Source organism: Scardinius erythrophthalmus, assembly GCF_964197995.2.
Source record: "Scardinius erythrophthalmus genome assembly, chromosome: 19".
Classification (NCBI taxonomy): Eukaryota; Metazoa; Chordata; class Actinopteri; order Cypriniformes; family Leuciscidae; genus Scardinius; species Scardinius erythrophthalmus.
In genome coordinates, this window is record NC_138239.1 from 11,790,827 (window position 1) to 11,808,786 (window position 17,960).

Below are 17,960 nucleotides of genomic sequence, written 5' to 3' on the forward strand. Positions count from 1 at the left end.
TGTCTCCGAACTGAGTCTTGATTGTTTCTAATTGAAACAGAATTTTTAAAGGCTGTTTCCTTCAGCCTATAAGCTGAAGCTCTAGGAAGTATCACAGTACTATACTAGATAACTTTTTACTTTATATTTTGTTATTGTTTTAATATAGCCTAAGCCTCTGCTCAACTAAAACTGGGAATCCTATCTTTAATGTTTGCTGTCTTATTTGGGATTTAAAAAAAAAACTAATTACTAGTTACTTTTACAACCAACTGAGGGTGCTTTGGGTAATACTGTGAATTGCTGTATTAAAACCAACTAGTCTTTTCTATTTTTAGTTTGGTAGGTAGGTAGCTTTATTGATCCCACGTGAGAAATTTAAGTGTTTTAGCAGGACAACAGATTATAATATAAACCCAATAAAAATATATACCCTATAAAAATAAAAACCACATACTGTACACATGCAATACATTAACAAATTTAACCCACATTTAGAAATGAATCAAGTAGTTATATAAATTAAAAATATATATTATTGCATATTGTAATTATGCTAAGACCCTATAAAACAGTGCCAATAAACAGTAATTATTGCACATATTTGTTGAAGTATATATAAAAAAAACCAGTAAAATGTAATAAATTGCACTATTCCTTGAATTTACTGCATTAAGTACAGCTATGAGATGAGCAGAGACCTAGTTCAGAGGGTGATAGATGGATGAATTCACAACAGTAAGCATAAATGACCTCCTGTAACGGTCTCTGATGCATCAGGGCTGGATTAATCGATTGCTGAATGTACTTCTCATTCCAGCATGCATGTCATGGAGGGGGTGTGAGGTATTTTTTGTAATGGACAGCAGTTTGAACATTATTCTCCTCTCTGCAACAGCCTCAATAATATACAGATCCACTCCAACGACAAAGCCTGCCTTCTTAATAAGCTTATTCAGCATCTCCAGCTATAATCCCAGTGCCCCAGCACACTACAGTATAAAGCAGGGCACTAGCCTCGACACACATTGAAGGACCTGGATCTTCTCAAGAAGTAGAGTTGGCTCTGGCCCTTTCTGTAGATCTCGTGTGTTCTTTGTTCAGTCCAGTCTGTCATCTAGTGGAGGATTGAGCATCACACTGTTTGAAACCAACATACAAACCCAGAACAAGCAAAGCACGTGTAAATACACTTTTGACTCAAAACCTAATAATTATGGAGATACAGCCCAAGTAGTCCAATTCTCCATTATAACTCTCCAAAGTGAAGATTGTCCACTATTTAAGATGAAGCAAATGTAAAAAATAACAACACAGGACAGCAAATTGGTTTATAAAATGTAATTTTTAAGCATGTTACATAACATACATAGGGCATAAAACATTTTCACAAGGCTTTTGTGAGACTAAAATCCATGGGAAATTAAGAGAGAGAGAGAGAGAAAAATCACATACACAATAAAAAAAGACAAAAAGGAGAAACAAGGTAATAGTGGTCCAAACTATAATGACACTCTCTGGACAACCACACACCTGTGCACAATGCATTAAAAATTACTAAACAGAACTTTAATATTGGCAATATGGCATTGATTCCCATTCCAGTGTTCTGGACATACACAGGCAATGTTATTTGCCAACAACACAAATTCAACGCTAGCAGTCAGAAGAAAGATACTTGTTTCTGGTCTTCTATCGTTCTTAGCATGCGTTATGTGAAATAAATTTCTAGAGTGGGCCATTAATACGTGAATCAAACCATCAAGACCATATTACCACATTGTGCCACAGATCGTGTCAGAACTGGTCTGCATGCTAGTTGGGTACTGCTAAATACACAGTTTCACTTTTAACATAGCATTACTAAACAAATAAAATAAAATATGCCCTAAGTCATCTTACAAATGGTTTTAATTTCTATGGATGATTTTGATTTCCATAAAAAGCAAAGGGAACACTAAACAGGCCAAAATCAAGTGAAAAACTGTAAATATATATATATAATTAAACAGTTTATAAACTGAGGACCGTCAGATACTACATACCACGGCAGATGCTAATATTTCCAAGTAAAATCTGAAATGCACGCCATTTCAACAAACGTCTTTTTTTGTTTTTGTTAAATTTCCATATTGAACTATCTAAAGCGTGACTGACCACCGCTTTCAGTGGAAGTGCACAACCTGTGGTAGTGCTGAGGTGAAACAGGTAAGAGTGTTAAAGTACAAGATACAGTAGGTGTATATGACAACAGTTATCTAAATGCTTTTAATATCCCTGCAATTACTTTTTAGTCTCAGACTTAGCTGTGATGAAATGCATGTCCTTATTTTTAATTTACTCATTAATTTATTTTCCGTTAACTATTACTTTAAGATTATGTTTGTATAAAATGACACTAGTCATACTTTTCTACAGCAGAAACTGCACATTATGGAAGGCCAAGACAAACAAACTAAGGAACAGGGTTTCTCCCCAAATATCTTTCTTTTCTTGTCCAAAAGCTGCACTTGTGAAAAGACTAAATGATTTTGTTTTTTCATAAACAGCTCTTCATTAATCATGGGTTTGATCTTTACTGGAGGAATTCTGACATGGAGTGATAAAGGAAAGGAGATGTGTAAAAAGGTTGTTTTCTTTGCTGAAGAAGTGTGTAGATTAGTTCTCTCCTCCCTCGCCTCCTTCTCCCTCATCTGGTGCGTTGTCAGATGTCCATAACTGGTGGAAGAAAAAAAATTATATACCAGGGTCAGAACACAATCCATGTTATTTTAGAATTACTTATATACTACTATAGTTTATATTTACTTCTTGTTCATTTAACTGTGAAAAACCTCATGTAACGGCATGAAAAGCAGCCGATTGTAGTGCAAAACTTTCAAAAATTTAAATTCTGTCAATAATTACTCTCCCTCATGTCGTTCCAAACCTGTAAGGCTTTTGTTCATTTTTGGAGCACAAGTGAAGATCTTTTTGATGAAATCTGAGAGCTTTCTGTCCCTCAACTGACAGTCTATGCAACTACCATTTTGACGCTTCAAAGAGTTCATAAAGAGATTAATTAATCTATATGAATTGAGTGGTTTAGTAAAAAATGTCTGAAGAGACTCGATCGGTTTATATGCTTGTCAACAGAGGGATTTTTCTGATCTCTTGAATCCAATCTCTCTGTTTTTACATTTTATGGTATTTCTCTCTATCAAACCAAAAAAGCAATTTCAAAGCCTCTATACAACTGTTTGCGATGCCTCTACGCTCACTATCGAATCACCTGTGAGGAAATAAGATGGCTTTGCTGTTACTTACTGTGAGGTTGTCTCTCAGTAGCTGCATGATAAGAGTGCTGTCTTTGTAAGACTCTTCGTTCAGCGTATCAAGCTCTGCTATGGCCTCATCAAATGCCTAAATTTGTACAAAAACACATTGTTAAAGATGAAAAAATGTCCACGTCCGTAATGAATTTACAGCAAACATTATAATTTGAAACGTACCTGTTTAGCAAGGGCGCAGGCCTTCTCTGGAGAGTTAAGGATCTCGTAGAAAAAGACAGAAAAGTTTAGGGCCAGACCCAGACGAATGGGGTGTGTTGGCTGCATCTCTGTCTTGCTTATATCAAATGCTTTCTGGTAAGCATCCTGAGAGTTTTCTATGGTTGCTGTAAAAAAAAAAAAAAAAAAAAAAAAAAAAGTAAATGGTTAGTCATGTTGGGGACAATAATGTTAAAGTAGGGCTCAACAATAATATGAAGTTTCAGGCCAGTGCAGCTTTTACCAATTCTGAATGGCTTCAAAGTTATAAATCAGTATAAAATCTGTAATATTTTACATATTACGCATAACTGTGATTATTAATTCATGGAGTTACGTTAGCTGCATAAATTCTACCTTTTCAACTAACTAAAACAACATTGCTAATTTATTAAATACTACTACAAATATTGTAAATGTTTTATAAAATATTGTACTTGCACATAAAATACATTGCTAATATATGAAATACTACTGTAAATAAATGTGTGTGTGTGTGTGTGTGTGTGTGTGTGTGTGTGTGTGTGTGTGTGTGTGTGTGTGTGTGTGTGTGTGTGTGTGTGTGTGTGTGTGTGTGTGTGTGTGTATTAGGGCTGCTCGATTATGGAAAAAATCATAATCACGATTATTTTGGTCAGTACTGAAATCACGATTATGCAACACGATTATTTCACATGACTTTGGGAATGTGTTGCATTTATTAAAAAGACACGGTAACACTTTACAATAAGGTTAATTAGTTAACATTAGTTAATGTATTAACTAACTTATCCTACTCCTACAAATATACTGCTAAAAAAAATGAATTGTATATGTTTTTGTGGTGGGGTCAGTAAAAATGTTGGCAACAGTAAAACATCTTTACCGTTCAGGCCTACAAAGCTGCAAAAAGAAGCCTAAAACCAGGCCATCCAAAAAATACAAATATATGAAATTTAAAGAAAGTAAGAAAAAAAGGAAAGAAAATGAGCATTTGTATTGAGCGGATGACTCAAGACACGAGACAAACTTCCCCTTGTTTCGATGTTTCCAGTTGCGTCATACCAAGGAAAGTCCAGTCCTACATTTTATGCAAACATGTTTGTGAAACCTACAAAACTAGCAGCCATGCATTCTTACCTTTCTTGTCATCTCCTGAGGCAACTTCAGCAAGGTATCTGTAGTAGTCGCCCTTCATCTTCAGGTAGAAGACTTTGCTCTCAGGAGTTGTGGAATTCTCAATTAAATATTTATTCAGCAGCTCCTGTAGAAGAAGAGTAAATGAAAGAAATGAACTGGTGGAAAGGCATGAAAGCTTAACTAGAGACCATGTTTAGACACTTTCTTCATGTCATTTATTCTTGTCATTTCTCCAAGACCCAAATAAACGTCCACAAACCACCAAATACAGGCTAAGTATCAGCTCATCCTCCTGTTAGTGCCGTTACCACAGTTTTAAGGGATTTCACTCCAAACTTCATTTTAGTCCAGATTTAAACTTAATCTGAGTCTCAGAGGCTAGCCTTCTGCTGGATCTTCACATCCATCTAAGACCGCTTCAACAGTAATCTGTGTCAGTGAAAGCAACAGCTTTAAGGCACGGGTAAATACCAGATTAACCACCATACCAAGGATGAGACAGATTACCACAGAAAGGCCAACACAACATCATGAGGTATGACCCACTCCTTACCACGCTATGGTAAGATCAGGTCAGAAAATGCAACGAGAGCTTATTTTTCCTCTGCTTCCTCCTACACTTCTGTGCCTCACAGACACTGTTACAACACAGAAATCATTAGGAAACATATCAGCACACAGTGAACTGCTAGGAGGTTTGATTAAATTTAGGATAGTCCAGCATTTCATAGCTCTCTTAGTGATTAAAGGGAAAGTACACCCAACATTTTTAATTATGTTATTTAGCCATCATTTATTATTTAGCTCATGTCATGCCAAACCTGAATGACTTTCTTCTGTGGTAACAAGTAAACATGTTTTTGGACATACAATGAAAGTCCAGGGTTTTGGACCCCATTGACTCATAGTTTTTCATAACTTATTTAGTGTTCCACCGAAGAAAAAGTCATACAGGTGCAGAGCGACATGAGCAATTGACTTTTTTGGATGAACTATGCCTCTAACCAAAGGCATGCAAATAATTTTTTTGGGCTTTAAAGAGTACAAACTGCACCCTAAAATGTCAAAGCAGACAAAACCAAAAGCATAAGAAACATTCTCTGGCATGAGGGCCTGTTTCTTCATGCTTGCCTGAGGTGAAAGGCCTGCCAGAGCATTTTTTTTTTTCATTCTTCACACTTGTCAAGGACTCTCAGCACAGAGATGGCAGTCTTGATGACCAATCCAGAGAAACAAGGTCAGTGCTATACTAGAATCCTTTTTCTGACCTAAAATAACAGCATTTGAAAAGACTACAAACAGATGTACACAAAATAGCACAGAGTTGAGCATCCAAACTTAAAATCTAATTTTGAGACTTTGTGTTAGGCCTAATTTATGTGTATGGACTTACATTGGGTTAAAAATTTGGGCTTGTTTTCTTTTGGGGGGGGGGGGGGAAGAAAAAACATTAAAAACACTTTTATTCAGCAAGGACTAAATGAAATTGATTAAAAGACAGTAAAAACTTCTACACGGTTACAAAATATTTCAATGCTGTTTTTTTTTTTTTACTTTCCATTCATCAAAGATAAATGAAAAAAATGTATCACAGTTTCAACATGAGAAACAATGTTTCTCAAATCAACGTATTAGAATATTTCTGAAGGATCATGTGACACTTAAGACTGGAGTAATGCTGAAAATTCAGATCACAGCCATCACAGAAAGAAATTACATTTTTAAAATATATTCAAATATAAAATATTTAAAATTGTAATAATATTTCACATTACTGTTTTTACATGCAGCCTTTGTGAGCATAAAAGACTTGGGAAAAATCTTACTGACTCCAACTTTTGAACTGCAGTGTGTTTGAGCTAATAATATTAATATTTTTAGTGGTGATGTTGTAAAGGAGAGGAGTTTAGTGCCATCTTCTCTGTGAACATTTAGCATGCTGTGCTTTAGTGTGGAAACAGTAACTGCTGGACAGTCAAAACTCTTTCTGGAGAAGTTGTTTCTAAATCCATCCCAGCTAAAGTCAACGTGCTTCTTGTTACAAGTTCACCAGATTAAACAATACATTTCAGAATAATTACTGTCAGACTCCAAATATTTTTAGTTGTTGATCATGTACACACACAGGTGAACATCTTTTTAAACATTCCCCTAATGTTGTAACAAATATAAATCAATGATAAATGCTGGAAACACTTGGCACTTGTTCATTGAGCCTAGTTCTCCCTACTGTGAGTATGAGAGCTGGCAGCATGTGGCAGGCGGTCTGGACAGGTGGGGGTGTGGAACAACCTTGATCCCAGAGCAGATTCAACAGTGAGATGAGTCACAGACACACCCTTAGCCATCAAAGACAAGCTGGGAAATCAAACTCCAGTTCTCACTAAACCGTGCACAGAAACTGGCCATGACTCACTACACAAACACAGTTCACCACTCACAAGGATTTAGACTGGACTACAGAAAAACCACTGATAACAGCCCCACTGACTTACTAGAAGGAAACTACAGTGACCGGCTACTTTCGCTTTCTGGTGGAAGCACTATCTTCAATTTTTTTACAGATATTAAAAGTTAATATTTTCATGTTATAGCAGATAATTGATAAATGACTGATATTAAAGTAGGCATAAAATGGAAATTCACCCTATTTTATAAATGCATGTTATTGAGCTTATTGTGAAGGATTCATTCATTCATTTATATTTCTTTTTTTGTTTTCTGTCATTTTTAATCAAAAATCCAGCGAAACGACATCTCTCTGTGGATGGATGCTTGACTTCTCCAATCATTTAGTCTGCTTAAACCCCGCCCCTTTCTTACAATGAACTGCAAGCATTCAGATCTGCCGCCATCAAACCAACAACCAATGGATCGAACCAAATCCCTGCTTCTGCATTATTTCCTGACAATATGTTTCACTTAAATGTATCACAATACAGAGGAAAGGATCTGTCGCTACTTCAGTTTCATCGCAACTTTAGTATTCAATTATTATTTTCAAATAATTTATTTCTAATTTATTAAACATCAATTTAAATAAATATATATCGGCTTCAATTCAGCCATCGGCCACCCTGCTCTCTAAGATATCGACCACTAGTTGCTATGATAGTTATGATGTAAACGAAGGGCAAAGCTTTGCTTAGTCGTTAACTAACATAACAGTACTGATGTAGTTTACTTTAGCTTTTGTAAGCTCTTGCTTGTGTAAGACTGTTCACCGTCCCTTAGGAAAATTATCCATGATTTTGTGATTGATTAATGTTTGTATTACCATAGTTTTCCGACAAGTATGACTAAATGGTGGATAACATTGTATCTATAAGAAATTTACAGGAAAAAAACATACCACTCTGAAATGTCCTGTGAAATCTGTGCTTACAAAGTCCGTGCTTGAAATCCGTTCAACACGATTGTTAGTTTAAATGGTCAGGGTCTGAATCTGTCTCGAAATGGTTTGAAATTGATGCCATCATTAATTTTTAGATCAGATTAGAGCCAGCGGTTATAAAGAGGCGTGACAATTCCCGAACAGGCCCTAAGCGCTGCCAATCACAACACACTGGGCCAGCTAACCAATCACAGCACATTTCTTATTTCGGAAGGAGGGTCACCGAAAATGACGAGTTCAACCAGACTGCGGAGAGAGGAGCTGTAATAATGTAAAATATGTGAAAAATAATGAATTTTTTTAACAATCAAGCATGAAAAAACATTCTAGTAAACCGCAGAAACGAAATAAAGACTTCGTAAGAGGGCATAAATAGGACCCCTTTTAAAAAAATTAAAAACTACAAGTGAATTTAGCCATCACAACATTCAGTAAAGTAAGAAACATGGTTATTCAATGTTAGATTGGCCAAAACTTTCATTTAAATGCATTATTAAATTAGTGTTTTAAAAGTTTAAAGGTATAGCGGAGGATTTTTTACTTCCGGGTGGATCACCTATACTATTGGTCCTCCTAATTGTCAATCATTCTGGTGAATCAATCAAACTTTTCAAAAAGTGGAGAGGGCGGGTCTTATCTAAAATTCGGAAAGATTCTCCGCTATACCTTTAACTTTAAGAGAGCGTTAGATGAGTAAAAAGAGGAAATAAGCATGTACACATTAATAGCCAATAACGACCAATATTTATCTAATACCGATACATAAAATATATCAAATATAATTAAAATCCGCTAATTTGTCTATATCTTAAATTTTGTCAGGGTCTTCTTTATTAATACACCACTTTTTCTGATGCACAATAGCAGCCTCGTCCTACCATTTCAGCACAGGCTATGAGAAAATAAACCACAGCTTCCATTTTTAGAACAAACCTCCTTCAGGCAATGTTAAACATTGTATTTATTTAAAGAAACAAAGTGTCTGAGAGGATGAGGCTGAATTGTTCCACCAGTAGCACAAGCATTGAGAATGAGGAACTGCACAAATCACTATTACCCAACAGCAATTCAGACAGCGTTACTAAACTGCACCAGAACGCACCTTCACACACACACCCACCTCTGACCTTTGATCATCTCATCTCTCTGTGGATAAGGCAAAGACAAAGCCAAGCACATGATTTGACTTTATAAATAAACACTTCCCTCTGTGGGAAGTGTCTAACTGGAAACACTTCTCATTCACTTCATGCCAATTCCATAAAGAGAGGTTTGCTTTACAAAAAGGTATTAAATACAAACTGCACACCTTCTAATTGGACTTATCACTACATAAGCTAGATATAAAAATAATGAGACTGTGACTGTCCTTGTGCAAGACTGTGCATGCTCCCCTTAATATAGACACCCTCGTCTCCAGCGAGAGCCAAAACTGGGCTGCTGTTCCATCAGAAAAGAGGACATATTGCACATATGTGGTCTACAGAGGAACACATATTCTGATATGTACACGTAGCCTATGTCTATGGCTGAATCGCAGCAGTGCTAATATTCAGAACAACGGCACTTTGCTTGTGTGATTTATTCAGCAAATACCACTTAATGGTACAGATTCTATTCAAAGTTGTACATTATTTTGGTCTTTGGTGTGCTGTGCAATATATACTTAACATTGAAGATTAAAGTGAAACAATACTAAAAAAAAGTAAAAAAAAAAAAAAAATGGCAGCAATGGAATCTTTGTATTATGTGTATACTGATCTGAACTGCATGATTAAAGGGGATTTTTTTTGTGGTTTTTCTGATAATTCTGGTTCAAAATGTACTTGAAAAAAAAAAAAAATTCAGCTGTTATTTTGAAAAAAAAAAAAAACACTGCCAGGAGCCTTTGAAGGAGCCCTCTCATTTGTTGACAACAGGCATTTTAGAAGTACTTCTCATTACAAGTTTGGGAAGATTTTTGGCACATAAAGTTATAAAGTGACCCAAACTCAGAAGACATGTAGAGATTAGTTTGCATTAGGGGCAGGTTTTACAGTGACACTGGATCACGAGCTGCTTGTGTTTAAAATGCATATCACATAGCGCATATATTTAATTATTTAAACTACAAATTTGCAATATGATAATCGCACTGAGCCATATCGTGATTTATTTCGATTAATGCTTTGATGTTTTCTGTAGTTTTTTTTTTCTATATTTGTATTTTGCTGTCTGTACAGTCATTTGGTCTACAGCGTAGTTGTATGGGCTCTATAAATAAACTAAACCTGAGCCCTATTACAGACATTTGCATTCTTCATTGTGTGTAGGGTTTCCTTTCATACTGTTCATCCACTGATATCACAAATTATTTTATCTAAAAACGTTAGACTATGTTTTTGCATTGTATGGACGTGCATACTCACCAACACATCGTTGCAGATGTCTCGCAGTTCGGACTCCACTTTCTCCCGGTATTCCTTCACCATCTGCAGTTTCTTGTCGTTTCCTTCAGTCTTCTGCTCGATGCTGGAGATGACCCTCCAGGCAGACCTCCGGGCACCCACCACGTTCTTATAGGCGACGGATAGCAGGTTTCTCTCCTCGTTAGACAGCTCGGACCCAGCTTCAGTCACCAACTTCATACAGGCTGCCATATCGTCGTAGCGCTCGGCCTGCTCGGCCAGCTTCGCCTTCTGGATGAGCTCTGTTCTGTCCATCCTGCTGCTTTTCTTTAAGTCTGTGAGTGTTTCTAGGTCTATGGGACACTCGACTGATCAAAGGAGGGGAATGAACCGCTGCTTAATCCCTGGAGAGGCTGAGGGGGAAAGATAATGACAGTCACACTCCATATATTGATTAGAGAATCATTTATGTGAACGAATCATTCTGTTCACTGAAGTCTCTCCCCTTTGTAGTGTGCGAGGGCTTTGGCTGTAGCACAAGCAAATAGCATTTGAGTACAAGCGGTGTAGCATATCATCAACAAATACTCCCTTTACTGAACAAGTCCATGTTAGGAGATCTAAGGATGTCGAACAATGAACTCTTGTATTAAATTATCTGAATAACAGAATTGGTTGAGAGAATAGTTCAATTCCTCGTTCATACCACGTCAAAACACGCCATTTTTTTCGCCACCTACAGGCGAAACAATGAAAGAATCAGTGAACTGAATCTTTTTTGGTGAATGATTCAAAAAGATTCAACTCACTGAAATGAGCCAAAATCGCTACCAATGCTCTTCCGTGTGAATCTTACACTTTCATTCTCAACACACGGTCTAAAAACACGGATTTCAGCTGAGATTAATGGATGCGTCTTAAAAGTGAGCTGCCCACCAAAAAAGACAGCATTTCTGGGCGCGTTTCGACAGATGCTGTCTAGATAGGCAGCTCACTAGGTTTGGAGACAAGGGCAGGGTGTGTGTGTGTGTGTGCGGCTTAACACATCTGTGTCAGTGTGATCCATATAGCCCTGCCCTGTTCACTAAAATATCATACATATACCATACATATCTCCAAAGTGGAGCGGATTTAAAGTAACGTTACACAAAGTAGGACATCGCAGTTCAATATACCGATCACAATCATACCGAGTCAATATGAATCAATGAAATCCAGCCTGATTTCCGTAGCAATGAGGTTACTGCTCATTATACAAGGCGTTACTTGACAATTTCAGCCGTCAGATATGCATATTATATCAACATAAATTTTTATTTATACTACCAATAAATCTCTATGTCAATCATCTTCAGGCTGATGTAAATCAGCTAAAAAATTTTTTTTTTTTTTTAGAAAATCAATTGTAGCGATGTGACGACCCGCCTTCAACAGCGATGGGTCTCATCTTGTCCAATCCATGTTATATTTTTGGACAACAAATATTCAATCTGCGACTACAAGTATCGCACATCAAAAGGAAATAAATGTTTACTACATTGTAATAAGCAAATCAACATTTTTTTCCCCTGATCGATGTGGACGCAGTTTGGCAGCCCCTCCTGCCTCTCAACCGAGCAGCGCGGTTATACTGATTACGCCGTCTATTGCAGCAATATAAATTATATTTAAGAATCTAAGCTTGTATAATAAATAAACATAACACCTTAAATCTATTAGATGGCATCTCACCTCTCGATCAACGGTTGACTCCAACGGATTGATAGCCTTTGAGCTCGGATGGTTAGGGAAAAAATGTAGTAGAGAAAGACAATCGAAAGTGTTACCGTAGGACGTCGCTAATCCCGCCTGTCAACCAATCAGATGCCGCGCTTCCCCACTAGAACGAGTTATTCTTCAAATGATCATCCAATAGCAGCTTAGCGCGGGGAATGGAGGCGGGCCGACGCGAATGAGTTCGGTTGACCCGTAGACTCTGACTTGTAGCCACGGGGTTTCCTCCAATTAGAGCAAGGGGGATGACGTCACTATTGCTATGGTGATCCCCCCTCCTCCTACTCATCCCCAGCATCACCATCAGCATCATGATTGGGAACTGGATGCATCAACAGCAGATCTAGCCTACCTACTGAGACCCAAATACCATCTCTCTAATTAATCAGATTGGAAAGATAATTGCTTTGCTTCTTCTAAGGGCTAGTTGAGTGTATACAAGGTGTGTTTGGGGGTTTGCAAACATGTACAGCATTCAGCTCTATGATAAGAAAAGATGCTGAAATTCCAGCACAGATTTAAAGAGAATGATATTTCTGAACACAATAATAATACACAAGCACATATAGCATGTAGAAATAAACAATAAGGTACGAGAGGCCAAGTACACATTGAGAACACAGGCATGGCTAAATAAGGACATCATTACAAGGTCATAATTGCAACACATTTAACTATGGCTTTAATCACAATACAGCAAGGCATGGAGTGATTTTTTGCTTTTATAAAACCGGTGGGCTACTTCATATTTAAAAAAAATTAAGGACGCAATGTTTTATTAAAATGGTGGAAAATTCATTAAGTGGCATCCTTCCACAGTCCTTAACACAATGTTGCTATGCAACAAAAAATAACTGTCTGCTATGGGTAATAAACAGATATTTCATCTGTTACAATATTATTATGAACACGTATTTCAAAATTTGGGGGGCAGTATTTTTTTTATGTTTTTGAAAGAAAATACTATAAAAACAGTGATATTGTGAAATTTAGTTCCCACTTGGCAATAAGCATTCTAATTTTGTTGAAGCATGTTTTATTCTCCACAGTCAGTTTCCTGTGAGGTAACAAGAGACAGTGTAAAAGGGTAGGGCTGAATGTATGACAAATTCTAACATAGCTTTGTCTGAACAGGTTAAAGTAGTCATCCATTTAAGCACTCAATAATCCACATAAGTGACTGTAGGCTAGTTAGTATGCTTCTTTTTTTGCCGAAATTATGAAAGAATTGACGAAAGCCAATTCAAGTACAATCAAAACTTAAATTAAACAGGTAATTTATCAGATATTTAAAACATAGGAATTTTAGATGTTCTTAGACAACTCACGCCTTACTTGGCTTTAAAGTATCTCAGAATCTCACAACCTGCAGGGGCGAAGACCAGGCTCAGCTCAAAGAGGAGAAAGCTTGTTTAATCTAAGTTGAATGGTGATGTGTTAAACTCCAGCAGGTCATGTCATGCAGAATCCTAATGTGAAAAATGGGCTATTAATGTTTGTTTGAATATTATTTCAAGGACTATATGTATATATATGAAGAGTTCAGGTGCAAAAGCCTCTAAGTGCCATCTGAAAATTTCTTCTAGAATGATAATTTTTATCAAGCTCACATATTTAAGTTCAGTAATTTCACTTAAATGACAATTCATAAGTAATTTTCATTGCCATTTAAGTGAAATTACTGAACTTAAATATACGAGCTTGATAAAAAAAATATCATTCTAGAAGAAAATTTCAGATGGCACTTAGAGGCTTTTGCATCTGAACTCTTCGTATATACATTAAACCGTCAACTCATTGTTACCAGAAACTGAAATTTGTATACAAGTGAAATCTGCTGTGATAGTGGATCAAGTTGCAGCATTGAGCAGTCTGTAGGGATGGTGCTGTCACTGTGGCTCACAGGTCACACCGCCTGAGGGGAATCAATATGTGGCGTCAGAGTTCTGTCAGAGAGGAACAAAGACATTCGCCAACATATAACAAAGTCCTGAAAATGGCTGTAAACAGAAAGCTAATAAGAGAGCAGACAGACAACAAGATTTTCTGATGGTGGTTGAGGACTGTCCTGCCCGCAGAAGGTCTGTTCAGTTAAATAGACTGGCTTTCAATGTAGCCTGTGGTCTTAGAGAGCCATATACAGTACAGTAGCAACTACATGGAGGTGTTAAAAGAGCTGTTTCACATGAAGCGAACAATCCGCCCACCCATAAGCAAAAACACCAAGCTGCAAGTAAAAGCTCAAACAAATGGTCAGTGTTGCGCTTCTTTACCCTGTCCAAATTTCCTCCAACCCAGTTAAACAACACCGTTTACATTTTCACAGTCTACGTTTCACACAGTAACAACACGATCAGTTTAACAAGCAGGCACTGGTTCAACACATTCATCCATCTTTACTTAAATTAGATTCTGTTCTAATTACCATATGAAAAATACAATAACCTTGTCTCAGTGGATACATCAAAGCCCTTGCTGAAAGTGCTCAAACCTGAAGAACTGATTATCTTATTGCTTTCCCACTGTAAATGAGGAGACTGGGGGGATGTAGCAGTTACGTAGGTGGGTGGGCTCGGGGAGTTGTGTAGGCAATCTGATTGAATGAGACGAGGGTGTATTTCGTACTCTGCATGGCTGTGTGTGAGTGTGTAGGAGTGAGGGGGGTGTAATTGGCCCTTGGCACTCTAATTTTCTGTCCTTTCACCATTGTTATCATTGTCAGTGAGAATGTAGCGTTGGATCTACTACTACATTAACACAGCAACAAAGAGATCCTTTCTTTTCTTTTTCTTGTATCATTTGTTAATGCTAAAACCAATTCAAATTGAGTCTATTTACTTTGCATTTGACTTTTCTTCCTTTAATTGTGCACAGTTCAAATGTATACTCTTTTATTTATTTGCTTATTTCCTTATAAATAGCTTCTTCTCTTAATATTTGATCAAAATGTAACAATTTTCCTTGTTTTAAATGACTTTCCTTTTTGTATGACATCACAAATCCCTCCTAATTTCTAACTCCTTCTCTCCTACTAACTGGCTCAACTCTATAAGGAACACCCACTTTTTACAATCCATTTCCCAGTAGGGGAAAAAAAAGACCTGTCCTACATTTTTTCTCTCAGATTATTCTATTGCACTTAGGAAAATGTCACTTTACGACACTTCACGTTGATTTTAAAACAGTGATACAGCAATAACAATACAGTTACAACAACAATACAGTAACACTTTACAATAAGGTTCTGTAACATTAGTTAATGCACTAGGTATCTTGAAATAACACTGAGAAATAATTTTACAGCAAGTTAATAATATTGGTTAAAGTCAATTTCTACATTTTTTGTGTAAATGTTAATTGTTAGTGTGATATACCTATGCATTAAAGTTTAATTGAATTTTTACCTCTACCACTCATGGCGGATAACACTTATGGGCTTTTAATGACACAGCAGACAGGCAGAACAAATAAAAATTAAATTAAATTCTGACATCGGTGCTACATGAGAGAAAACAGAGAAAAAGATCTGTGGCTTCAACTCTTTTGGGCAAAAGGGTTGCCCAAAAGGGTCTTCTCTCACCACCCCTTTGGTAATCTGTCCATGAGCGAAACAAAAATGTGGAATATTGGGGCAGTGGCTAACAAACAAACGGGGATAAGTATCTGGGTGCAGGTAACACAGAGAAAGAATAGACATTGTTCATTTACATATAGGGGTGAATAAATTCAGTTTGATTGCACTTTTCCCCATTCATCTCAATAGCAAAAAGTGTCCCAATCAACCTTAATTCACCCCTACTACCAACATTGTAACAATGCAAAGCTGGCTGAAAATCAGCTAATTATCCTTTAATTGCTAATTACATTTAAACATTATGTGTGTTGCTATATGCAAAAAAAAAAAAAAAAGTATTTCACTGCATTGCACTTGCATTCTTGAAATATATGAGCCCTGCTCTATAAATAATTCACACACTAAGTGCAGAATGCTCAAAGGACCTTAACCACACAATCACATGTGTAAATGCATGTGTGTGTCAGTCGGGTGTGTGTTTGCATGCTCTGTCTTAAGCTTAGTCTTACAGTAATGGTTCCTTTGCATTTAAGTCATTCTGACCCTGTCTTTCATTTCCTGTGATTCTGCACTGCACACTATACGAACTGCACGCACTGACAGACAAGACACAGTAGGTTGATGAAGTTAGGGTTAGGGTTAGGGTTAGTTAGGGTTAGGGTTAGGGTTAGGGTTAGGGTAAGTTATACTACGAAATTCAAAAAATGAATACCGTTTTGACTCTCTTAAAGGGATACTCCACTCTAAAATGAAAATTCTGTCATCATTTACTCACCCTCATGTTGTTTCAAACCTGTATGAATTTCTTTCTTCTGCTGAACAGAAAGTAAGATATTTAGAAGAATGTCAGTAACCAGACAGTTTTTGGTACCATTGACTTCCATAGTAGGAAAAAAATATACTATGGAAGTCAATGGTACCAAAAACTGTCTGTTTACTGACATTCTTTTAAATATCTTCCTTTCTGTTCAGCAGAAGAAAGAAATTCATACAGGTTTGAAACAACATGAGGGTGAGTATCCCTTTAATGTGTCGTGACAGATCGCTGTATCGCCTCAGCTCAAGTAGCACGTGAAATTATCATCTTTACTGATAGTTACAGCACCAAATAAACACGAATGAACATAAGAGGGTATGTTGAAAGAACCAGTACCTTACAACATAATGAAATGTATTGCTCAATCAGTGTTTCAACCATGGATAAAACAGCTTGTAAACCTCAGAAAAGTCATTCAATGTCCATAAACTACAGTTAAAAATATGCACTATATTAGGTCTATTCATTATATCTTTTACTCTAATACCATTAAAAAGGTTTACAGCCTTATATGTAATTGTATACAAGATATGTACGAGTTTGCAACTTTAGTTGAGAAAAAATTAGCATGTAGCCTACTGTAATAATCAATTGATATGGAATAAGCTTATGAATCAAATTATGAAATATGTGTCAATACCACCCCCGCCCACGGCCTAATTCTCATTTCAAGCTGAACTCAGTTGGTAGCCCTGATCCTATATATCCATTGATAGCAAATCTCTTTCTCAGCCTTGCACAAGGTTTTAGTGAAAGTTGGTGTTTTGGTGTTTAAGGTGTGATATTAGCGTCAGTGGTATTTTTGCCTTGTTCAAACCTGTCTAGCTGAGTCACAACCAAGGGCTTTTCAGTATAGTATCTTATTTATCATGGATATATTTTTTGCACTGTTTCCATGGATGTGTATCACCGCTACATATGAAGTGATAGGTGGATGGAGAGATGAGAAGGACATGAGAAATAGACTAAAGAGAAACATGCAAGCACAATCAGAGCAGATGCTTTTCTTTTCTTTTAAATCTCCCTTTGTAAAGGGGCAAAATATTGTTCTTTTTAATCAAATTCCCCATGGGGGTTTCCCCACTGTGATTCAGGATAAAGAGAGAACATGGTCATGCCCGAATTAAGATTATTGTGTCTCTAAACAATTTAATTAACACAGCTGTTGTAAGCAAAGCAAAGCAAGTTCTTGTTTCCAAGCTGTAGACAGACATGGTTAGGAGGACGTATAGATAACTTGTGTGAGGCAATAATCTCTGCTCTCTGTGCAGTGTGGAGGTGGAGAGCTGTTATGTAAGAAGTGGGTGTCCTCCTACTAGCTGCTGCAGATTTCACTGCACAACTCTCGTGTGTGGGACGAAGTGCTTTTGTCCCTTTTCACTTTCTCTCT

General features: G+C 36.9%; 1 protein-coding gene across 1 annotated transcript; it reads right to left on the reverse strand.

Annotated features, from left to right (window-relative positions):
* Positions 1–1,296: 1,296 nt before the first annotated feature.
* Positions 1,297–12,276, reverse strand: ywhaqb (tyrosine 3-monooxygenase/tryptophan 5-monooxygenase activation protein, theta polypeptide b). The gene is made up of 6 exons (XM_081347219.1): positions 12,138–12,276; positions 10,428–10,819; positions 4,626–4,749; positions 3,471–3,634; positions 3,286–3,381; positions 1,297–2,697 (listed from the first exon to the last, which is right to left on the reverse strand). The coding sequence occupies exons 2-6, from the start codon at positions 10,719–10,721 to the stop codon at positions 2,638–2,640; spliced, it is 738 nt and encodes a 245-aa protein (XP_081203345.1). The 5' UTR covers positions 10,722–10,819; positions 12,138–12,276; the 3' UTR covers positions 1,297–2,637.
* Positions 12,277–17,960: the final 5,684 nt, after the last annotated feature.

What these genes read in the sequence shown, in the direction of transcription:
- ywhaqb (XM_081347219.1), bottom strand. Translation starts at nt 10,721, where the DNA reads ATGGACAGAACAGAGCTCATCCAGAAGGCGAAGCTGGCCGAGCAGGCC. An exon ending in CTCAGGAGATGACAAGAAAG is followed by an intron (nt 3,635 to 4,625) that starts GTAAGAATGCAT and finishes TTTTTTTTACAG; the next exon opens with CAACCATAGAAAACTCTCAG. An exon ending in CCTGCGCCCTTGCTAAACAG is followed by an intron (nt 3,382 to 3,470) that starts GTACGTTTCAAA and finishes GTACAAATTTAG; the next exon opens with GCATTTGATGAGGCCATAGC.